A 22,972-nucleotide genomic window follows, 5' to 3' on the forward strand; every position below is an offset into this window, starting at 1 on the left:
GCCAGCCGCGCTGGCATAAGAGACCCTGTTTCCAAAAATAAAATAGGTCTGGGAGTGTAGCCCAGAGGTAGAAGGGCTTGCAGGAACCCCAGTACCACCAAAAAATAAATAAATAAAAATAAATAAATAAATAAATCTGTCATTCCAGAGGCCAGGCTTCCCACAACGAAGTGGCAAATGCTAACACAGGCACAATGGATCAACGTGATGACTGCAGCGACAGCACCCAGGTAACAGAAGTTAACACACATACATATGTATGTGTCTCCCAGGTAACTGTTCTTTTCCATGTATAACAAGTAGGCAGAAATTGCTCCATCCATCCATGATATTCCACCAACGAAGTCACTGACCACTTACCTGCAGCGACTACGACAATATCTGCCTGCTGAGTGTGTGCCTTCAGCTGCTCTCTGGGGGTGTGTCTGTGGGTGATTGTCACGGTTGCATCACCTGCAATGCAGAAGAGCTTCCATTAATGATTACTGTGCTTGTCTATACTTCACAAAAGCTCTAAATATAGAGATTCTGTTATGGCCTAGGAGGAGAAAGGTTGCTTTGACGTGGCCAAATTACTTTGAGAGCTGGATGAACCAAAATATTGTGCCTTTCAATTGGAGATGGGAAAAAAAAATGAGAGTAAATGGGGATAAAAGCTTGTTTAATACATTGGTATAAAAGACACTCATTAGCTTTCTAATAACAAACAAATAAATACTGAAAACAATAAGTGTTCTAAAAGTAGAACGACATATTGTGGGAGCATAAATGAGAGATTAATTCTGCCTTGAAGTGTCAGGGATGGAGAGTCCCTAAAGGAAGCAAAATAGTATGATCATGTGTATTCTAATCAGGAAAGAAAGAATAAGGGCATTTCAAGCTAAAAGAAAAGCAGGAAGAAACAAATCAACATTGAAAAGATGTGTCTAGGAAATGGCGAAGTGGTCTAGAAAATAATAGAAAGTTTCTGTAGAAAAACTTTAATGGAGTTATGGATGAAAAGGAGAGGCAAGTAACCCGAGGCCACTTGAACATATTAGCCAAGGAAGAGGAAAGAGGGGAAGGCAGTGATGTGGGCCAGTCTGGAGGTGGCCTTCCAACAAAGTGTGGCTGTGGGAGATACTATCTCACTCATCCTCCTGGGAGATGTGCACATGCAGCACAGTTAACAAGAAAAAAACTGTACAATCTCCATTTTTAAAAAAAAACCTAGGAAAAATATCTTACACAGACCCCCAAAACATTCAAGAGTTACCAAAAGCAGCAGCTACAACACAGAGATAAAAGTTGCACAGAAACAGAGAGGATGACAAGATGGTGAGCAACAGCAGAACTCTAAAAATAATGACTGTAAAAATATACTTCTTAGAGATGAGGGGCTCACATCTCCACAAAACAAAACAAAACAAGACTCACACTATCTTTCTTAATTGAAGCAGAGAGATTAGAAATAAAGACAGAATAGCCCTCTCGGACCTAGTGTAGTTGAGAGCGTGGTAACAGTAACAGAGAGCAGTCACTCCCAAAGAAAGTGCCATGCAAGTGGGAAGGAGGGGAAGGCTGACAAGCACCTCCTCCTACCCCACCGCAGAAGTATACAGCCAAGAGCAGGTCCACTGAAATTCCACTCACTTAATGATGAGTAATAAAGAGAAGATTTGATGAAGCATCAATAAAAGGCCCTACATAAGGGCAAGCCCAGAAGAATTGTGAAAGGTGATGAAACTATTTTGATTGGAATGGTGTAATCATCTATTAGATGACTATATACACTTGTCTAAATTAATAGAACAGCACACCGAGGTAAGGAATTTTATAATATGTAAAATTTTCAAAGTAAATAAAACGATGAATTTAAAAGATGGCACAACCAATGGAAAACAAGACAAACACAAAAGCAAGAATTAATATTTAGGAATTTACCAATGTATCGATAAACTCAACAAAAAATGCAGTTAAAGAAAAACTGAACATTATGACCAAATATTTTACCAATTAAAAAAATTACATGATAATTTGCAAAAAAAAGACTTGAACCCATCCAAATTGACCTATAATTGTCATACCGAGATAGTTAATATCCTAAATTTTAAAAAACTTAAAAAAAGAATCCTATGAGCAATAGAGCAATATCCACAAGACTCATGTAAAGAAATTAAAAATCGAGAATTTTATATCCAGTCAAATATGCCTCCAAAAATAAGAGCAAAGTTTTTGTTGTTGTTGTTTTTTTTTTTTTTTTTTTTTTTTTGAAAGTACAAGAACTCAGAGAATATTTTCCACAATTTTTTTTTCTGGAGGAATGTGTTAAAATATGTACTTCAATTATATTTGAGGAAACTGACAAATGGACTATTGCAGAGTTCTAAATATACTTAATTTTAGAACTAAGGCTTGCAATGTGTGAGGCTTGGGGTGAGAGACTAGACTAGCTTGAATGTTTATCCCTCCCAAACTCATGTTGAAATTTAATTGCCACTGCACAATATTAAGACATAGGACTTTTAAGAGGTGTTTAGGCCACAAGGGCTCTGCCCACATGGGTGTGTCAGTACTGCTGTGGTGAGAGGGAGGTCCTTGATAAAGGATGTGTTCAGCCCCCAGAGTCCTGCTCTTGACCTTTTGCCTTCTGCGATGGGATGGTGCATAAGAAGGCCTCCACTAGGTGCCCGTGCCTTCACCTTGGACTTCTCAGCCCCTAGAACTATGAGGAAGTAAAATTTCTGCTAAACAAAATAAAAACATAAAACAGAACAGAATAAAAACATAAAACAGAACAGAAAATGTGATAATTCCAACCATATATATTTATCATAGTAAAAAGCATAAATTTTTCTAAGTGATCTACTTGAAAGAATATAGTATATCCAAGTTGCTTCACAAAGCAAAATCATATTATATACTATACTATATGCTATATAAATAACACACTTTAAGTTACTCAGAATTCAGAAATGTTGAAAATAAAATATGGGCAAAAATATGGTAAGAAAAATCACACACACACACACACACACACACACACAAAATGTTTTTATTGTCATGCAAGAAGAAATTCAATACTAAAGAGGACAAAGAGGTACACACTAAAAAGCAAAGAAGTGATTCAAATTAAGGCACAGCAAGAATAAATATGTAACTAAATACAAAAGCAAAAACCAGCAATGAACATCATTTTTTGCATCATTTTATTGGTTAAAATTTTATTGGTTAAAATCAACTAAATAAGGAGTTCACTATTTTTAGACATTTCCAAGCCAGTTCCTTACCTTCATTTCTTCCATAATCAAGAAATAACTGCCAGGTATGATGGCGCATGCTTGTAATCCCAGCATTTGGGAGGCTAAGACAGGAGTATCATAGTTTGCAGACAGCCTCAGCTACTTAGTGAGGCCTTCTGCAACTTAGTGAGACCCTGTTTCCAAAATAAAGAATAAAAAAATAGGACTTCCGGGAAGATGGCGACCGAGAAAAGCGGGGCTTAAGAGCCCCGCTAACAACCAATCTCCATTACCACAAAATCAGCGCCTTTCATAGCCAGAAAACACCATCACCAGAGAAACAAAACAATCACCAGGCTCCAGAGAGAAAGCGGAAAGAGAACAGAGCTCAGAGCCACAGAGGAGATACACCGGCCTCATGCCCGAGGATGCGGCAGCAGCGCTTTACTGCAGGCGGCAGCGGCGAGTTCACCGGGCAGCTACAGCAAGCCGAGGTGAGCCGCTACGGAACAGCCAAGTGGGATTTCTCGGTGCAGGGAACATCTAAAGCTCCCAGTGGCTGAGCTCAGCACACGCTGCAGGGATTCAGAGTGCAACTCAAAACCAAGAAGAAATACGCCAGCCTCACGGCCGAGGGCATAGCAGCGACGCCATATTGCCACCGGCGGCAGCAGCAGCGAATTCACCGAGTCCAGTACAGCTACATCTGCGTACTCAAGAACAGTGAGTCAAATTGCGGACCACAGAGGAGAAATCCCAGTACTGTACTCCCTGGGACTTGACCCAGTGGGGGAGTGGAGTGGCTGAGCTCAGCACACGCTGCAGGGATTCAGAGTGGAGCTCAAAACCAAGAAGAAATACACCAGCCTCACGGCCGAGGGCGTAGCAGCGGCGCCATATTGCCACCGGCGGCAGCAGCAGCGAATTCACCGAGTCCAGTACACCTACATCTACGTACTCAAGAACAGTGAGTCAAATTGCGGGCCCCAGAGGAGAAATCCCAGTACTCTACTCCCTGGGACTTGACCCAGTGGGGGAGTGGCGGTGGCAGAGATATCACACCATAGGAGAACGTGCAACCTGGCACCCCCCACAGTCTAAAGCAGCCTCTATCGACTCTCTGGGTCGGAGACTCTGTGATAAAACCCAGTAAAGGAGTAGTGGGGTCTGAGATACTACAGACTCTAGATCCAGAGCACCTTAAATGAAGTCATAGTGACCCAAGGGAAGAACCCAGAGAAGGCACAAACTTCCGAAATCATGGGAAAGAGGAATAATACTGGAGCAATGAATGCCCACAACCCCACAACATCAGAACCCGATAAAACTGAAAATCAGAGATTTCTAGAAGATCAAATCGGGAAAATAACTAGAAATAATAGAGGTGCTTTGAAAAGAATTCAGAGAGAGCCAAAAAGAGATAAAGGATGCAATTAATGAAGTAAAGGCCTCAATTCAAAGCACAAACAACCGATTAACAGAATCTCGCTCTTAGAAGATGATCATTCTAAAAATGAATGCATAGTTTCTAATCTAGGAAAAAATATCCGACAGCAGGAATCTGACATTGAAGAAATATGGGCCCATTTTAAGAGAGCTTACCTAAGAATAATTGGAATAGAGGAGGGAAAAGAAAGTGAAACCAAAAGGATCAACAATCTCTTCAAGGAAGTAATAGCAGAAAATTTTCCAAACATAGAGCAAGAGGTTGATACACAGGTCCAGGAAACTTATAGAACTCCCTTTAAACAGGATCGGAGAAGAGGATCCCCACGCCACATAATTGTCAAAATGACCAATGTGGAAGCCAAGCAGAGAATCTTAAAGGCAACAAAAACAAAGGACCAAGTGACATTCAGAGGCAAACCAATTAGAATCACTCCAGACTTCCCAAACCAAGTCATGAGAGCCAGAAGGGCTTGGAGTAACATATTCCAAACTCTGAAAGAAAACAACTTCCAGCCAAAAATTTCCTACCCAGCAAAACTTTCTATCAAATTAGATGGAGAAATAAGAAGCTTCGATGACAAACAGAAACTGAAGGAATTTATGTCTTCAAAACCAGCACTAGAGAAAATACTCAAAGAGATTAACTACAATGAAGAAATAGGTAACACACACCAGAACCAGAGAAACAAGATTTTCCATCCAACAGACAACTAAGATTGGTTATCTGTGAAGATTCATTATTTATGTTAGTCTTTTACCTATCTCTAAATTGTATTGTTTGCCTTTATTGTTGTTAATTTTTAGGATGTCTAGTTGGAATATTAATATGCCTTCAGATATAGTATTTGGAAATATTTTATCCCATTCTATTAGTAACTTTTAACTCTGTTTACATTGTCTTTGGATATACATTTTTTTTTTTATTTTTTAGGGAGTTTGTATACGCTTCTGTTGCCTGTGCCATTGAAATCATATCCAAGAAATCACTGCCAATTTCAATGTTGTGAGGTTTTATGACCCAGATTTTTCTCCTAAAAGTTTATAGTTCTAAGATTTATATTTAGGTCTTTTATCTATTTTGAGTTAATATTTGTATATGGGATTAGGTAAGGGTCCAATTTTATTCTTTTGCATGTAATTGTTATTTTTCAACAATATTTAGTTAAAAGATTATTATTTCCACCACTAAATGTTCGTGGAAACCTTGTCAAAAATAACTTGACAATATAGGGAAGAATTTAGCTCTAGGCTTTTATTTAACTCCAATGGTTTATATATCAGCCTTTAGAATAGTACTACACTGTTTCAATTATTGTAGCTTTATATGGTTTGAAATCAGAAAATATATATCTTCTAGCTTTGTTCTTTTTCAAGATCGTTTTGGGTATCTAGAGTCCATATTCCATATTAGGATAGATATTTTTTTCTGAAAAATAAATATATAAATATATGATAGTTTCACCTAAAAAAAATAGAAAAAAATATTCTCTGGTAAGAAAGAAAGCAAAAAGAAATATTGAAATGTTATCTTTAAGTCATCAAAAGCTTGGTATCAGACAAATGAAACTGTTATGTGAGATTATCATTTTTAATTTTGGATAAATTGCTATAATACTAGATGTCAACTACTAAGCCAAGCATGGGAGGGAGGGATGGGGAGAGAATGGGGTGGGGATCGGGTGGGGGCTGACTGGGCAATGTGTGCACGTATGTCTACAAAAGTTTGTATCCCACTATGATGTATGAATACAGTGCACCAATAAAAAAATAAAATAAAATAAAAAAATAGGGCTGGGGTGTAGCTCAGAGGTAGAATGCCCCTGGATTTCATCCCCAGTACTACAAAAAAAAAAAAAAAAAAGAAAGAAAACCCCAAATCATGTTAGGCAATGGAGATACACAATTCTCTACTCTCCAATTCACTACTCATACATGAAAAACAAATATGAAAATATGAATTATAATACAATGTTCTACATTCCATGTTAGAAGGAGAAATAAGTCACAATTCTGGCTCAGAGCATCTTTTTCTACTGCATCTGGGAAAGGCATATCATAACAAAGAATTTAAATTTTATGTGTTATGTTATTATGACAGTTATGGGAAGCCATGGATTAATAAAGTCTACAATGCAGAAAATAGAAGATGGAATAAGAGGAGATTCAGGGAAAATAATTCATACATATTGTAATGGTCCAAGTGACAGATAACTATTCTTATTAGTAGAGGTGGCGGCATCACAGGTATATTTTACAGTTTGCTAATGAATGAGAAAAGAGAGAAGTCAAGTATGAACTGAGTAAATGGGTAAATTGATGGTGCCAACTACTAGATAGTGTATTAATCAGCTTTTTATTACTATCACCTTAAGAATCAACTTATATAGATAAAGGGTGGCCCGGCATGGTGGTGCACACTTGTAATCCCAGCATTTGGGAGGCTGAGACAAAGGATTGCAGTTCGCAGACAGCCTCAGCTACTTAGTAGCCCTTTGCAATTCAGTGAGACCCTGTTTCAAAAATAAAAATAATTTTAAAAAAAGAGCTGGGGGTGTAGCTCGGAGGTAGAATGCCCCTGGGTTCCATCCCCAGTACTGCAAATAAATAAATAAATAAATAAATAAATAAATAAATAAAGTTATTTTGGCTCACAGTTTTATAGATTTCAGTCCATGATTAGTTGGCCTCATTGTTTTGGGCTTATGACAGTATATCATGGCAGAAGTGGGTGGTGGAACAAATTGTTCACCTTATGGCTGGGGAACAAGAGAGAAAGAACAAGAGGCTGGGGTCCTCCAACCCCTTATAGGCCATGTTTCCCAGTGACTAGAGACCGCTCACTAGGCCCCACCTCTGAAAGGCTCCACCGATTCCCAATAGTGTCTCCATGGAAGGCAAGTCTTTTACCAAATGGAGCTTTGGTGGACACGTGAGAACAATAGTATAATGGATGTGAAAAATTAGAAGCGAAGGTTTTTATTTGTAAAGTTTAAAATGCTTATTGGCCATACAAGTAGAATTGTTGGTAGACAACAGTTATACAGGTCTAGAGTAGAGTGGGGAAACGGATGGTATTTATAGCTATGTGGGCTGCAAAGCTAGCTACAGAGGAAGAAGTTAAGTCGTGGGCTCATTCTAGTCATTTTCAATCTTCGCCATGTTGATTCTTCTATGGCTGTCACTTAAAAATACTGTTGCTCAAGTCCAATTTATAGTGATTCTGATATAAATTTGTATGTGTTATATGTGTATGTGAGTGTGTGTGTGTTGAGCTCACGCAATATATTGTTTTTAAGTTTCCTGATGATTCTCATGGGAAATTATAGCTGAAAACACCTAGTTTAGAAGTTGAGAAGAGGGAGTGACCCAGGAACAGCAAGAGAGAAGAAATGCCTAAATGAATAAGAATAATACAGGCTGGTGGTGATAGTTTAATCTATACTTAAATTATAAAAGAAATATCCATATAAAATGTGACCATTTTGTTAACTTAAAATGCATACTATGAATTTCAATCCATTATGTAGTTTTCTATTTATAAGAACCCTCAGGGGAAATTATTTTACAGTCTAAATATCAGAAAATGATTTATTTCTCCTAAGCATGTTTATTTTTAATTCTCAAGACATTTACTTGGGTAACTAGACATTTTTTTCCTCTTAACAAGCTCTCAGGATAAAATTAGTGACCCAACCATGGCAAGTATAATTTAGACTCAAATACATTCGGCAAACATATATTCAGCTTCAATATATAAAAAGCAGTGTACTTGACAGTGAAAATATATCGGTGAAGATTTAATGATATGTTTGCTTTTACTATGTCTATTTTTGTTTTATTTTAGTTCTATCCATTCCTTTCCTCATAGTATCACAATTTCTCATTTGCCTCGTGTTTTATATATTGCTGTATGCCTGTGAGATTGAATTTTTTTAGCTTTAAGCATAGTTTTACATGGCACACAGTAAAAACATCCTATTATAATAGTAACAGAGTTATATTCCTCAAAATGGTATAACATTTATACATAAATGTAATTAGAAATCATTCTGTCATAGAACTATGCTTTCTATTATAAGGTCTATTTTTCCTTTGAAGCACATGCACAGATACAGTTAGTGAATAATTTATAGCTCATTGTTTAATGACCATCTTTCCTCCTAGATGGCCATCTCAGGAGGACAGGGCCCTGTGTGGTCTATTCACCATTGTATCCCCCATGTTAGTAACAAAGAAATTAATTCCTCTAAACACTGTAGGTCAGCCATCAAGGGGGAAAACGTTAATCTAAAAAAGACAGATCTCCAGTGTTTTGCTGAAAAAACACTGAGCCTTTTTCAATGAACGTCATCTGTATTCACTCTCCCTCCTCTGCCTAGTGTCTCAAGATCTCCTTTTTCTAAGTCATGAAGCACCTTCTATCCCATTGAACATAAGGTGACTGTTGGATGGAGGGATATTTTAGGTTATACTTTTTACATAAATACTTAAAACTTCAAATATGAAGAAATTGGTGTGTGGTAGGCTCTGAGCTACTTTCCTTCCCCCTGCCATACAGAGATATTTTTAATAAATAACATAATATCTTTAAACTCCTGGCCTGTGGTCTTATTTTCATCAGTTCTGGCATAGTACTTGGCACACAAGAGACGCAACACAGAATTTTACTAAGTCAATCCATTATCACATGTGAAGCCCTTTGCTAAATTTCAGAGGTCCAAAAAAAAAAAAGGAAAATAGTTGTCATTGAGAAGTTCACATTTACTAAGTGTGTAGGAAGAAGAACAGGTAGACAAGCAATATGCTATATGATAGAACTGTTGCAGCAGAATATTCAAAGTGCAAAAGTTAGAGGATCTAAGTTGCATTTGAAGAAACAGGTGGGAGTAAAAGAGGTAATGGATGGAAAACAAGATTCCATGAAAAGGGAACAGTACACACAACTGCAAGGAGAAATATAAGAGATGCTGTGTTTTGGGGTAGCCATAGTTCGATGAAGCTTCAGCATAAGGTATGGATAAATTGACAGGAGAAATGACTGAAGGGTGGTCCACACAGACTCTCTATCCTTATTAGAGATGCCTTGAGCAATCAGTCTAATAGATATTAGAAAAGAGAGGTGTTTTGCTGATAATAAAACAAATACCCACTACTCTGAGCTCATAGAAAGAGAAAATGAAAGAGAAAGATTTGGACCTTACATTTTAATTCAGGTTTAATGGTATTTTCAAGAATGTAATAGTCCCAGGTATCTGATGAGAATACCCATTTCTAAGTAGAGTGCTTTTCAGATACTAGCTGGTGAAATTTCTTTAAATTTATTTTTATTGGTGCATTGTAATCATACATCACATTGGAATACAAGACTTGAGAGGATATACAAGCACACATCATCAAATTAGCCCTCATCCAGTCCCCATCCCATTCCCTCCCCCTCACGGAAGGCTCCGATGTCAGCTAGTGGCCCCGGCAACGGCCGAACCCCTCACCAGGCTCTGATCCCGGCCTCAGAGGCCCCAGCACTGGCCTTGCCTCGTGGCAGGCTCCAATCCAGGCCTCGCTGGCCCCAGCACCGGCCTATCCCCTCGGCAGGCTCCAATCCCGGCCTCGGAGGCCTCAATAATAGCCTTGCCTCATGGAAGGCTCCGATGGGGCCATTGGCCCCAGCACCGGTCTAACCCCTCGGCAGGCTCCGATCCCAGCCTCGGAGGCCCCAGCACCGGCCCTGCCTCATGGCAGGCTCTGATCCCAGCCATGCTGGCCCTGGCACCGGCCTGATCCCTCGGCAGGCTCCGATCCCAGCCTCGGAGGCCCCAGCACCGGCCTTGCCTCACAGCAGGCTCCAATCCTGGCCTCACTGGCTCCAGCACCGGCCTAACCCCTCGGCAGGCTCCAATTCCGGCCGCAGAGGCCTCAATAGTGGCCTTGCCTCACGGAAGGCTCCAACGCCGGCCAGTGGCCCCGACACCGGCCTAACCCCTCAGCAGGCTCTGATCCCGGCCTCGGAGGCCCCTAGCTGGTGAAATTTAAGAGACACTGAAAATTAAAAAGTGTGTCTGTTAGTCCTTTTAGAAAATGAGACTAGCACAAGCATTTGTTCCTTTCTACCACATCAACTACTCAGACTCAAAGTTATAGCTCAGTAGAGTCGAATCCACCCAGAGGCATCACAAAATATCTGTTATGAGTACGTTTAACCTTAGAGTAATAGGACGGGAGCAGAAGAAACTAAATGCCTGTCATCCCCCTGCCCCAGTTTGCAAATGGTTCCTTCTACAAAGCAGTAAACATTTCACTTCACTCTGCTGCCGGTAAGGCTAAGAGTCTCCTTTCTGGGGGTGTGATCACTTTGCATGACTTCTGAGCTCCCAGGCATTCCTATTTGGCTCCTGTCGGGTCCAGCCAGCCACCAGGCAGACCTTAACCACATACACCACTCACGCCACAGTGCATCTGCTCAAGCATCCACTACTGAATTACTGCCTTCTGTACGTGGGAGATAATGCTCAGAGACTGGCAAAAATGTTCATTTTATAACTGCTGTCAATTTTCACAAAGAAAAAGCACTCAGTGGACAAAAATTTGGCTTTCCATTTAGATAAGGTAACTCTTGAAGAAAAAATTACTTATGATAAAAAAAATGCAGCAGCCTCACTGTTAAAGCTGAATGAGACACAAACCAATTTTGCTAATATATATGATTACAATGCACCAATAAAAAAAAAAATGAGATGGACTAAAAAAAAAGCCTAAGAAAACATTTGTCATTGAGAAGTCCACATTTACTATGTGTATGTGGGAAGAGGGACAGGTAGACAAGCAATATGCAGTGTGGCAAGAAGTATCGTGATGGCAGCATATACAAGATGCATAGGCTAGAAGGCTTGATATGCACTGGAAGAAATGAATGGAAGGGAAGGAGGTGAGGATAGGAAATGGGAAAATTCAGCCTGACTGTAAAAGCTGAACGCCAACGCAGAGGCAGTGCTTGGGGTAAATGTGTCTATAAGACGAATCCTGATCATGGAGATTGTCAATGTCGGGACACAGAGGACTAATTTTTGCCACTGCAGTGTCCCACAGGAGTTCACCTAGTAAAAGTACTGGCTGGATATGGATTGATGAAATAAAAGACATCACTAGCCAGGTGTGGTGGTGTGCATATGTAATAACAGCAACTCAGGAAGCTGCAGCAGAAGGATCACAAGTTTGAGGCCACCCTATGTAACTTGGTAAGACCCAGTCTCAAAATAAAAAAAGAAAAAAGGCTGGAAAAGGTAGCTCCATAGTGGAGTGCATGCACACATGTGTGTGCACACACACGTACACACACACATCACCAGGCTCATAGGACTGAGCAAAGTAAGATATTTTACTTTGAGTATTGGCCTGGCCAAAAACTCTGTAAAAGTGTACTGACATCAGTGCCACTTCAATGATCCACAACCTCTTAGTTAAAAAAAGCATGTAGCTCATATTGTGACCGACCATTTAAAGGGATGTTTTTAGATATCTTGTGCAAGAAAAAATATGCACAGAGAATTTGAACGAATTTGAAATAAAATCAGATTCTGAATTCATCTGGTAGCAATTAATAAATAATGATGCCTTGGTCATTAGGATATTTTGTTATCTATTTTGTGGGGGGAGGTGGGTAGGTACTGGGAATTGAACCATTCAAAGCATTCTACCTCTGAACTACATCCCAAGCCCTTTTTTTAGTTTGTAATTTGAAACAGAGTCTCACTAAGTTGTTGAGGCTGTCCTTGAACCTGTGATCCCCTGTCCCAACCTCCCAGGAGTTGGTATTATAGGTGTGCACCACCACACCCAGCTGTGCTTTTTATGTTGAAGGGGGGGAAAAAACTTTTAAAGACTGTGGGAAGTTTCTGTATTCCTTCCTTATGGTAAAGCTAAAAGACATTGTGCTAAAACCAGTGGTATTAAGTTTTCATTCTGGTAGAATGTGAAATAGTAGGTTACTACATACAAAATCAAAAGAATGCAGAGTGCTCTGCCGGTGGTCATGCTGTAGAGCAGCATTTCCTAATAACTGGTAACTAGGGGCTAGTAGTAACTACAGCAGCATGTCCTAATAACTAGTAACTAGGGGCTAATACCAAGGGGCTCAAAAGAAGTGATTTTTCATCTTGGTCACTTTATGTCATGTCAGTTCACCATGGGCTTCCCTAATCAAGCAGAGTGTTTGCTTGTGGGTGCCAAATTTTGCTTTGTGCCACTGAATACGTATGCCTTAATTTAACCACACTTTTAGATCATGTCTACTTGTACCCCATCACCACCACCAAGACAGCACAAAAGAAAAATGTTTACACTCTTTAAAGGACACAGTAGCTCAAGTGCTGTGATGCCTGTCCTCAGCAGGAGGCAGTCTCCATCCTGGCTTCCTCCCTGTGCAGACTGTCAGCGCTTCCAGCTTATATTCTCACTCCAAGGGTTGTGTGCATGCATACTGCTATCACTCTGTACCTCGTTTGGATATATAATACAATGCACCAGCATAAGTATAGATAAAAGTAAATGAATACATGTTTCAAGGTATAGGTGAATTAAAGTAAGTTTTCTCTCACAAAATAGCTGAGCCTATGTCCTTAAGAGCAAAACTAAAAACTAACCAGGGTTAGACACATATGAAGCTAAATGACAGTATGGCCATATTTCTTTTAGTACAATTATCTTTGGCTTTAAGACAAAAGTGAATCATTAGGGTTCTGAATCTCTTCTGGCAAAGAAATATATACAGTGTGAGCTGAAGGCTCAACATTAGAAAAGTTCTATAGATATCAATTTGCCGAGTTAATCCTCCTTCATTATCTCCATTAGCTAACAATGCACATGGAGTCACGGCACATAATTGCTGCTCTACCAGACATGGACGTTTGAAATATTAACTTTCCCACAGACTCAAAATCTTCAGTCAGCGGCTCTCAAGAATTCATTATATTAATCATATATGCATAAAATTAAATACCACCCATGTTGCAAAGCTTTCAATATCATTTTTAGTATGATATGCTTTTGATTCTACAATTATAATGGCACTTAGGTACCACTGTGATAAAGGTAAGTTTAATTATCTGGCTTATAACCAGCATTATAACTATTATCACATTTCTTTAAATTTTAACATGTATTCAAGTGAGAATATTTCATTACACAAAAAAATAAAGGTTTTTAAAACTATTATATTCATTCTACAATTCTTTCCTCAGATAGTAGTCATTACTAACATCAATTTTTGCTTATCTTTCTCATACTTACTTTGGTATTTTTACTATATATGTATGTACCTACAAAACACATATGTGTAAAAATATATAAACAATATTTATGACATGGAATTACATACTCTAAAATTGCTAAATTACTGTATGGCCATAAAAAGTTTTAATTAATTTTATTAGGTATTTTATAGACAAATAATTCAAAATTAAAATTTATCAAAAAATTAGTATATATATAATATACTGATGCCTTTAAGAAAAAGCACTTTGTAAAATACTATTTGAAGTATTATGATATATTTTCAATCCAGTACTTTGTAAGCTTTTATAAATTCTGAGTTTGTTCCAATTATTACAAAAAATACCCATTTAGGTTTGATCTAAAAACAGTAAATACAAAATCTAGTAAAAAATTTCAAATAAAGGTTAAAATAACATATTATTAACTTCAGATCATGTTCCTCTATATTTTATGGATAACATGGCTATAAATTATTGACTTAAGCATAATAATTAAAGCAGCAGCCACAGCTACAAGTACCAACTTAATTTACTGTGTGTTAGGCACATAGTACTTAGTGCTTTTATCTATATTTCATGTAATTTTCACAATCACCAAGTGAAATGGATGTTGATATTATCTGCATTATACAAATGAGGACCCTCCTAAGCACACAGCCAGCACCAGCTCCCAACTTTGGACTCTACTTGCTAGAGTAGCCTGGGACTAGTCCTCCAAAGTCTCTGAAGTGCATTTCCTTTAGCTACAAAATGAGAATAATACAGGCACAGGCCAAAGTTATTTAAAACTAAGGTGATTTATAAGAAAGTACTGAGAAAAACAGAGCTACACAATGCTGTTTATTATGTTATTGATAAAATAAAAATACAAACAGTTTGAAATAATAAAAAGCCTACTTGTGGGCTATTAGTCAAAGTTTTCCAAAAAAATAATATACCTAGTTAAACATTCCTGATTGTTTTACCTTGCTTAACATAAAATTGAAGTTTTAAAGTTATGTAAAGGCAAACATAAATCAATATCTTTTTTATACCCCAAGAGATAGATAAGCTGTAATAGAACTGGCTAGAAGTGAATAGTAAAACTGGAAAGGCAAATGCATCATGATGCCATACTACCAGATTTGGCCTTTCAAAGAGCTCTTCAAAATGAAGCCTTTTAAAAGTTACCTGGAGTTACTATCAGTCCCTAATTTACTACGATCCACCCACATATATTGGTTTCTGGCAATATTTAAATCCTTAAGTACAGAAAGGGGGAATAAAATTTGAAAGGCTCATCAGTCATCGTCTTATTTTATTTTTTATTTTTATTTTTGGTGGTACTGGGGTTCCTGGAAGCCTTTCTACCTCCGGCTACACTCCCACGGGCTACACTCCCAGACCTATTTTTATACTTTTTTATGTGGAAACAGGGTCTCTTAAACCAGCACGGCTGGCTTCGAACCTGTGTGATCCTCCTGTCTCCGCCTCCCAAGCAAGGGGATTACCTACCAGCGTGCGCCACCACGCCCAGCATCAGTTATCATTTTAAATAAATTAACATTGGATTTACATTTCCATAGGGTTTTGTGGGGGTTTTTTTCAATTCATGTCTAGTGTTTTGAGAAATCTCTATACTGACTTCCAGAGTGGTTTTACTTATTATGTCATTTGCTAGTAAAAATATGCAATGGAGAACATCACGCTAAGAGAAATAAGCTAGGCTCAGAAGGTCATATGTTTACTCTAGTATGTGGAAAACAGAATAAAAAATAAAAAAGAGATCTCATGAAAATAGAAGAGAGAGCAGTAGGGTAGAGATGATGAAAAAGGGGAGGTACTAGAGAATTAAAGTGATCTAATTATGTTATATGCATGTACTAATATATCACAATGAATCCCACTTTTATGTATAATTACAATGCACTAATAAAATTTTATGAATTAAAAATGTATTTCATATGTATTATTTCAGCCAAGATCTTAAAACAAATATCATTAAAGACTTGATATCGAGAAACTGAAATTCACCAAGGTTAAGAAACTTATATACCTATATATGGTATTACGTGTGTTTGTATTACATATAAAAATGTAGACATCCATCACTCAGATTTAATAATGGAAAGAAAAAAATGTATACCCTTTCTTTTTTGGAATTAAACCAATGAAGTTTACTGTATCAAAGATAGACAAAACAAGATTAGGGATGATAAGCAGTAAAGGAAGTAGTAAAAATCCTAACATATGCATAGACCAATAACTACTTCTATTACAAACATAAATTTAGTCCTTGACCCATGTTAGAACAAGATGTACAATTTAGCAGCCAGTGATGAGCTGAGTAACCTTATGTTCTCTGCCCACAGCATTGGCCCAGGCAACCATGAACAATGATCCATTTCCCCTCTGCTGGATTCCTTTCTCACTCTAGCCCATTCCCTTCTCTGGGGAGTAACTCAGCATCCAGCTTTTTTAGGCTGTGGGGGAAAAAAATCAAGAACTGGCTGAAAGAAGATAAGGACTGGGGGAACATGGCCACATGTTCTCAGACATTATCACTTTTCGCTGGGCTTTCTTAGTGACTTGGGGTGTCACTACTTATAGATTAATGACTAGTTGTTTAACCTAAATAATCAGTTAACCCAAAGCCTCATCTTCCTTGTCTGTAAAAAGAATTAACTAGCTGGTTGGTAAAATAGTAAGACCTTGCCATTTTAGGAATTGTTCATTCAACTTTCTAACGTTTTAAGAATTGTCTGAGATGTGACGTTGATAGGTCTAGTGTTTCCACCTTCCTTGATATCTATGTTGTTAATGACTTAAAGAAAGTTTATAAAGCCAAATGCATATAAAGCCAGAAGAAAAAAAAATAGGAACAAAGGTTCACATGTTTTCAGCCAATTCTTTATTCACTTTCAAAACATTTGCACCATTAGATGAAGAATAAAGAAAACCTTTGATTGCATATGCCCACAAGTACATAAAGTCCACTATCAAATGTTTTTTTTTTTTAATTGGTGCATTGTAGTATTACATCTCAATGGGATAAAAGACTTGTGGAAACATACCATGGACATATCATCCAATTAGCCCTTACCCCATCCCCACCCCATTCCCTCCCCATCTCACTTTCCCACCCTTGGCTTAGTAGTTGACATCAGTATGTTTAAGTGCATCTTGTCCTTTAGAGAGTTTCCCTCTTCCCCCCCTCCCATCCCCTCAGTTAGGTGGCCTTATTTGCTACTCTATAGAATCTCCTTCATCTAGAGTTCTTCTAGCATTTGCATATTAGGGAAAGCACCTGATTTCTTATTGTTTATGACTGACTAATATCACTTAGCATAATGTCCTCCAGTTCCATCCATTTCCCTGATAGACAGAATAAATATCATCAAAATGGCTATACTTCCAAAAGTGATCTACAGATTCAACGCAATGCCCATTAAATTACCAAGATCATTCCTCACAGACATAGAAAAATCAGTCCTTAAATTCATTTGGAATAACAAAAAACCAGAATAGCCAAAGTAGTTCTCGGCAACAAAAACCATGGGGGAGAAATCACAGTACCTGACTTTATACGACAAAGCTGCTGTAATAAAAACAGCATGGTACTGGTACCATGGACCAATGGAGCAGAATAGAAGACTCCGAAACAAATCCACACACTTAGAGCCAATTGATTTTTTATAAAAGGGCCAAAAACATACACTGGAAAAAAGATAGCCTGTTCAACAAATAGTGTTGGCAAAACTGACTAACCACATTCAAATGTTTTTATTTGATGTTATAAAAAGGAGGAAAACTGGAAGACTCCTAGGACCTGCAGGCCCCACCTACCTCCCGGCCGCTCATGCTCCCCATCGGTGTGCAGCAGCATGGCCACGGGCATGCCGACATTCTTGGATCTTCCAGCCACAACCACATTTTTCCCAAATGTTTCAATTCCTTAAAATACAAAACTTGATTTACATGAAGAATCACCCAGAAGAAGCAAATTAAGCATTTAAGCAGCAAACTGAAACAGTCTTTAAGAAATTCTAATTAAATTTGATTATGTGGCTTGTCCCTAACGTGCCTGCACTCAATTATTTATAAATATTTATTTTTACGCTTCTTGGTTTGTCACGTCCTCTCTGATTATGTCCTCATTTAAAAACCACAAACATTCTCAAGTTGCCATTCAATTACTTTTAAACAGGGAGACTTACATGAAGAGTTCCAAGTGCAGAACCTTAAAAAATATTAACTACTAATTATAAAATAAGCCAAGTACAACAATATCAAGCTTAATTGGCAATCAAATTTTGAGCAAAGCTGGGCTAAAATTAAGCGGGGAAAATGTATTTTTCACAAAGCTTATATACTTTGTGCCATAAAAAAGAAGGGCTACAATTACAGACTAACAAGGATATGAAAAATAAAGCCTGAAGATTTAATACACTCTCCCTATTTTAGACTCAATTTCTTCTTAAGTAAAATTGAAAAATTGAAAAATTGGGTTTTTCCCAGTACTAACATTGTAAGAGTAGGATTCTAGTATCTGCTTTCTCTTGGGAATTGTCTCTCAATTATAAAACAACAGATATGAAAAGAGAATATGCTTCCAGAAATAGAAGTGACAGCAGCGAAGGCAGAAAATCATCAGGATAGTACACAACCTAGGACAACCGAAGCAGGAGTAAACATCTCTACACAACCAGAGAGTCTTCAAGAGCACGATTGTATCTAGCACAGTTCAAAGGTAATGTTTATAATGAACACCTAGGTCAGTAGGGCTGGTTCATATGATCAACATGTTATTTTATTAAGAAAAACAAAATGTTTTGAAGAGGCTTCTAATAAAATGCCTGAAGTTTAGAGTTTAAAAGTAGGAAGCTATAACTACTATTTGAAAAATTCACTTCTTTAAGTTGGAACTACATTTACCTGTAACCTGGCACGCGTTCTTTATTTTATTTTGGATTGGTCTTTGACTTCCATAACTTTATATATTTCTAAAGACTGAAGTTTATTGGTTTATTTCCTGTCACTTTGCAGGGCTGAGGCAATTCTATCAAGCAAATGTACAAATGCTCAGTTTAGCACACAACACCCATGACCTGCAGACCAACCTGTTCTTTTTATTATTTCCCAAACAGCACTGGCAGTGGCAGGTATAAGAGAATGCTGATCAAGGCACAGTCTTCCAATATTGATAATATGAAATCCGTCCACATCTTTTTCTGGGGCAATTCCATTGCATATTGCTTGCTCATCCACGTGGTCTGAAATGTAAATGAAAGGGGTGTCATTTTAAAACTGTTATTTACATAGAAGCCTAGGAATGGAATGCAGGCACCTACAGCCAGATCACTTATGATTCAGCTTCAGGAAGGCTGTAAGATCGGTACTCTTTTCTTACACCAAGATAGTAAGTCAAAATGCTCTTGTTATTAATGGCTACTAGAATATGTGCTAGTGCATGGTCAGAAGTGGCTGAACTAGTGAAAGGAAAAAATATATGAAATAAAACAATTTCAATGAGAGCTTGGAGCAACCTACTATCAAGTCTTTTCCTTAACAAGTTTGTGTATTTACAGGGTTTCATCCACTTTTCTCCAGTATGAGACATTTCCACTAAGAGACTTCAATAAAATACTTTGAGCACTGAAAATTAAAAAGGCTTTATTAGTATTAAAATAGTCATAAAATTATTTGTTCCAACTTCTCTCTTAAATCACATAACAAAAAGGCCAATATCACATACAGAAACATACCCTTTCCATAAAGCACAATGAAATCAAAATACCACTGTAGACGGCAGTATGAAAGTAAAAGAACAATACTACCTGAGTAACGCACTAATCAAATGGGATTTGGGATAAAAATCATCTCATTTTAAAAAGAAAGTATGGAAATATAAAATGGGCTTTTATGACTTTATGCAAGATAATTTAATTTAGAATTAACTCAACAATTAATCCATGTGCCCAATACACTGAAAAAAATAAATATTCTGTATGGAAATTTTTTTTGTCCATTTCCCAGTATGTGTCATTTAGACATAATTTGTTATGTGTGGTACTGGGACTCGAACCCAGGACATCATGTATGCTGTCAAGCACTTAAAATAGGCATAATTAAATATATTATTAATAAAATATATTATAATAACATCTGTGTTATTATAATATATTGAGATATATACATGTATATATACAAGCATAAATTTAAAGTTTTAAAAGAGCTATGTCTTTTTTCTTGCATATTTTATATTCTAAAGGTGACTACTGCCATCATACTTTAAATATACCAGATTTTCCCTCATTAAAATATCTAAGTCCTTTAAATATATAAAAGTAATCATTTGAATAATTTTCAAGTAGAAACTAGGTCTTTGTGATCTCTCTCTCATCAGTGGCTTTTCATTTTCAATAACTTCATTCATTCTATGATATTTTAGCAGGGTAAACATAATTTTTTCTAAAGCTGAAAGATTATAGATTCTATCAAAACTTTTTAAATTACATGTTTAATTTGCAATGAGCACAAAAATAGTGGTTCCATTTTTTAAAGATCTGGATGATGATGATTATGGTGATGATGATGAGTCTTTTTTTTTAGCACCTACCACTCAGGCAGAAAGTTTCATGACATGGTTATTTTTTATAATGAAATCAAAAACTTCATAAATGAAAAGAAAAACAACTATATTTAAACTTTCCATTTTTTAGCAAGGGTTTAAATTTGTTCTTTTTTTTTTTTTTTTTTTTTTTGGTGGTACTGGGGTTCCTGGAAGCCCTTCTACCTCCGGGCTACACTCCTAGACCTATTTTTACATTTTTATTTGGAAACAGGGTCTCCTAAGCCAGCGCAGGGCTGGCTTCAAACCTGTGCGATCCTCCTGTCTCTGCCTCCCAAACGCAGGGATTACAAGCGTGCGCCACCATGCCCGGAGAATTTGTTCATTTTTTTAAGAGCAAAACCCACTACTATATGTATGAAATGAACCACTGACTAAAAGAATCTCAAAAGGGCTCTTTTACAGATTTTTAAGAGCCATCTTGGCATTGCACCTGAACTACACTGAAGTTTACTGGTCTGTGCTATCCCACTCTCAGACAATAACACTGAAGCTGTAAAAAATAATTCACCTCACACACCAGTTGAAATACTTAAGAAGAAATGTGAGCATCTGAAAATTGTAAGAGATGTAAAATTTTTTTTTACATGTAAAAATTGTAATCTGTAACTTATGGTTGGTGATGACAGGCCTGTCATTTTGTGTACTAATTTTTTGTTATTTTCATCCTAACGGTCAAACTCAGGGCCTTGCATATGCTAAGCACATGTTCAACTACTGAGCTTCATCCTTAACCCATCTTGCATACCTCTTTTTAAATCATTGGGCTACCAGTAAACAATTTTTGTTGTTGTTGTTGTTGTTGTTGTTGTTTATTTTTTGCGGGTCTGGGGATGGAACCCAGGTGCATTCGACCTTCCAGCTACACCCCCTGCCCTATTTTTGATTCTTTATTTTGAAACCAGGTCTCATTGAGTTGCAGAGGGCCTCACTTAAGTAGTTGAGGCTGTCCGCGAACAGCGATCCTCTGGTCTCAGCCTCCCAAATCCTGGGATTACAAGCATGCACCACCACGCCTGGCTAAAAGTGTTGTTTAATCAAGGAGGTTAAATAAATCATACAGAAAGAAAAGACAAAAACTATAGGCCTATATTGTTAGTTAACTTAGATGCCAAACTGCTAAACAAAATACTAGCAACATGCATTCAAAACCACATCAAGACAATCATACACCATGACCAAGTAGGGTTCAACCCAGGGATGCAAGGCTGATTAAACATATAAAAAACAATTCATGTAATTCATCACACAAACAGAACCAAAGACAAAAATCACATGATCATTTCAATAGATGCTGAAAAAGCATTCAACAAGATCCAATATCCATTTATGCTAAAGCACTACAGAAAATTGGATAGAAGAAACATACTTCAACATCATAAAAACAATACAATAGGTCCACAGCCAACATCATATTAAATGGAGGAAAAGTGTGAGAATTCTCCCTAAAAACAGAAACAAGACAAGGATGTCCATTATCACCATTTTTTTTCAATATAGTACTTGAGACTCTAGCTAGAGCAATAAGGCAAGAAAAGGAAATCAAAGGAGTACAAATAGAAAAGGAAGAACTAAAATATTTCTCCTTGTGGATGACATGATACCATACTTTAAAGACCCAAAAAACTCACTCAATCAAAAAGATTATGGAACTAATCGACAAATTCAGCAAAGTGTTTAGATACAAAATGAATCTTAAAAAATCAGAAGCATTCCTGTATGCCAACCATAAATCCACTGAAAAATCCAGAAAATACTTCCATTTAGGATATCCGACACACACAAAAAAATACTTCGAAATAAACCTAACCAAAGAAGTAAAAGACCTCTATAAAGAAAATTACAAAGTACAGAAAAAAGAAATCAAAGAATACTTTAGGAGATGGAAAGATCTTCCATATTCTTGGATAGGCAGAATAAATATAATCAAAATGGCCATTCTTCCAAAAGTGATCTATGGATTCAATGCAAAACCCATCAAATTACCAAGGTCATTTCTCACAAACATAGAAAAATCAGTCCTTAAATTCATTTGGAACAACAAAACACAGAATAGCCAAAGTAGTTCTCAGCAACAAGTACCCCACAGGAGGGATCACAATACCTGTTCAAACTATACTAAAAAGCCATAGTAATAAAATAGCATGATACTGACACAAAAACAAACACATAGATCAATGGAGCAGAATAGAAGACTCTGAAACAAATCAGTACAGTTATTGCCAACTACTTGTTTACAAAGGAGCCAAAAACATACACTGGAGCAAAGAGAGCCTGTTCAACAAACGGTGTTGGCAAAACTGGTTAACCATATGCAGAAAAATGGAAATAAACCTCACTTTCTCACCCTGCACAGAAGTCAATTCAAGATGAACCAAAGACTTGGCAATCAGACCACAGACCTTGAAGCTCCTTGAAGACAGCAT

At 37.3% G+C, this 22,972-nt stretch overlaps 1 protein-coding gene across 1 annotated transcript in view; it reads right to left on the bottom strand.

Moving 5' to 3' along the window:
* Positions 1 to 22,972, bottom strand: part of MTHFD2L (methylenetetrahydrofolate dehydrogenase (NADP+ dependent) 2 like) — a gene marked incomplete at its 3' end in the record, with an annotated part of 96,801 nt that overhangs the window by 60,515 nt on the left and 13,314 nt on the right. The window contains exons 3-5 of the mRNA XM_080698020.1: positions 19,036 to 19,188; positions 17,762 to 17,869; positions 361 to 453 (exon numbers count right to left, since the gene is read on the bottom strand). Of these exons, the coding sequence (XP_080554146.1) occupies positions 361 to 453; positions 17,762 to 17,869; positions 19,036 to 19,188 (354 nt within the window). The remainder of the gene's footprint in view (positions 1 to 360; positions 454 to 17,761; positions 17,870 to 19,035; positions 19,189 to 22,972) is intronic.

Source organism: Muscardinus avellanarius (genome assembly GCF_963383645.1).
Source record: "Muscardinus avellanarius genome assembly, chromosome: 6".
NCBI lineage: Eukaryota > Metazoa > Chordata > Mammalia > Rodentia > Gliridae > Muscardinus > Muscardinus avellanarius.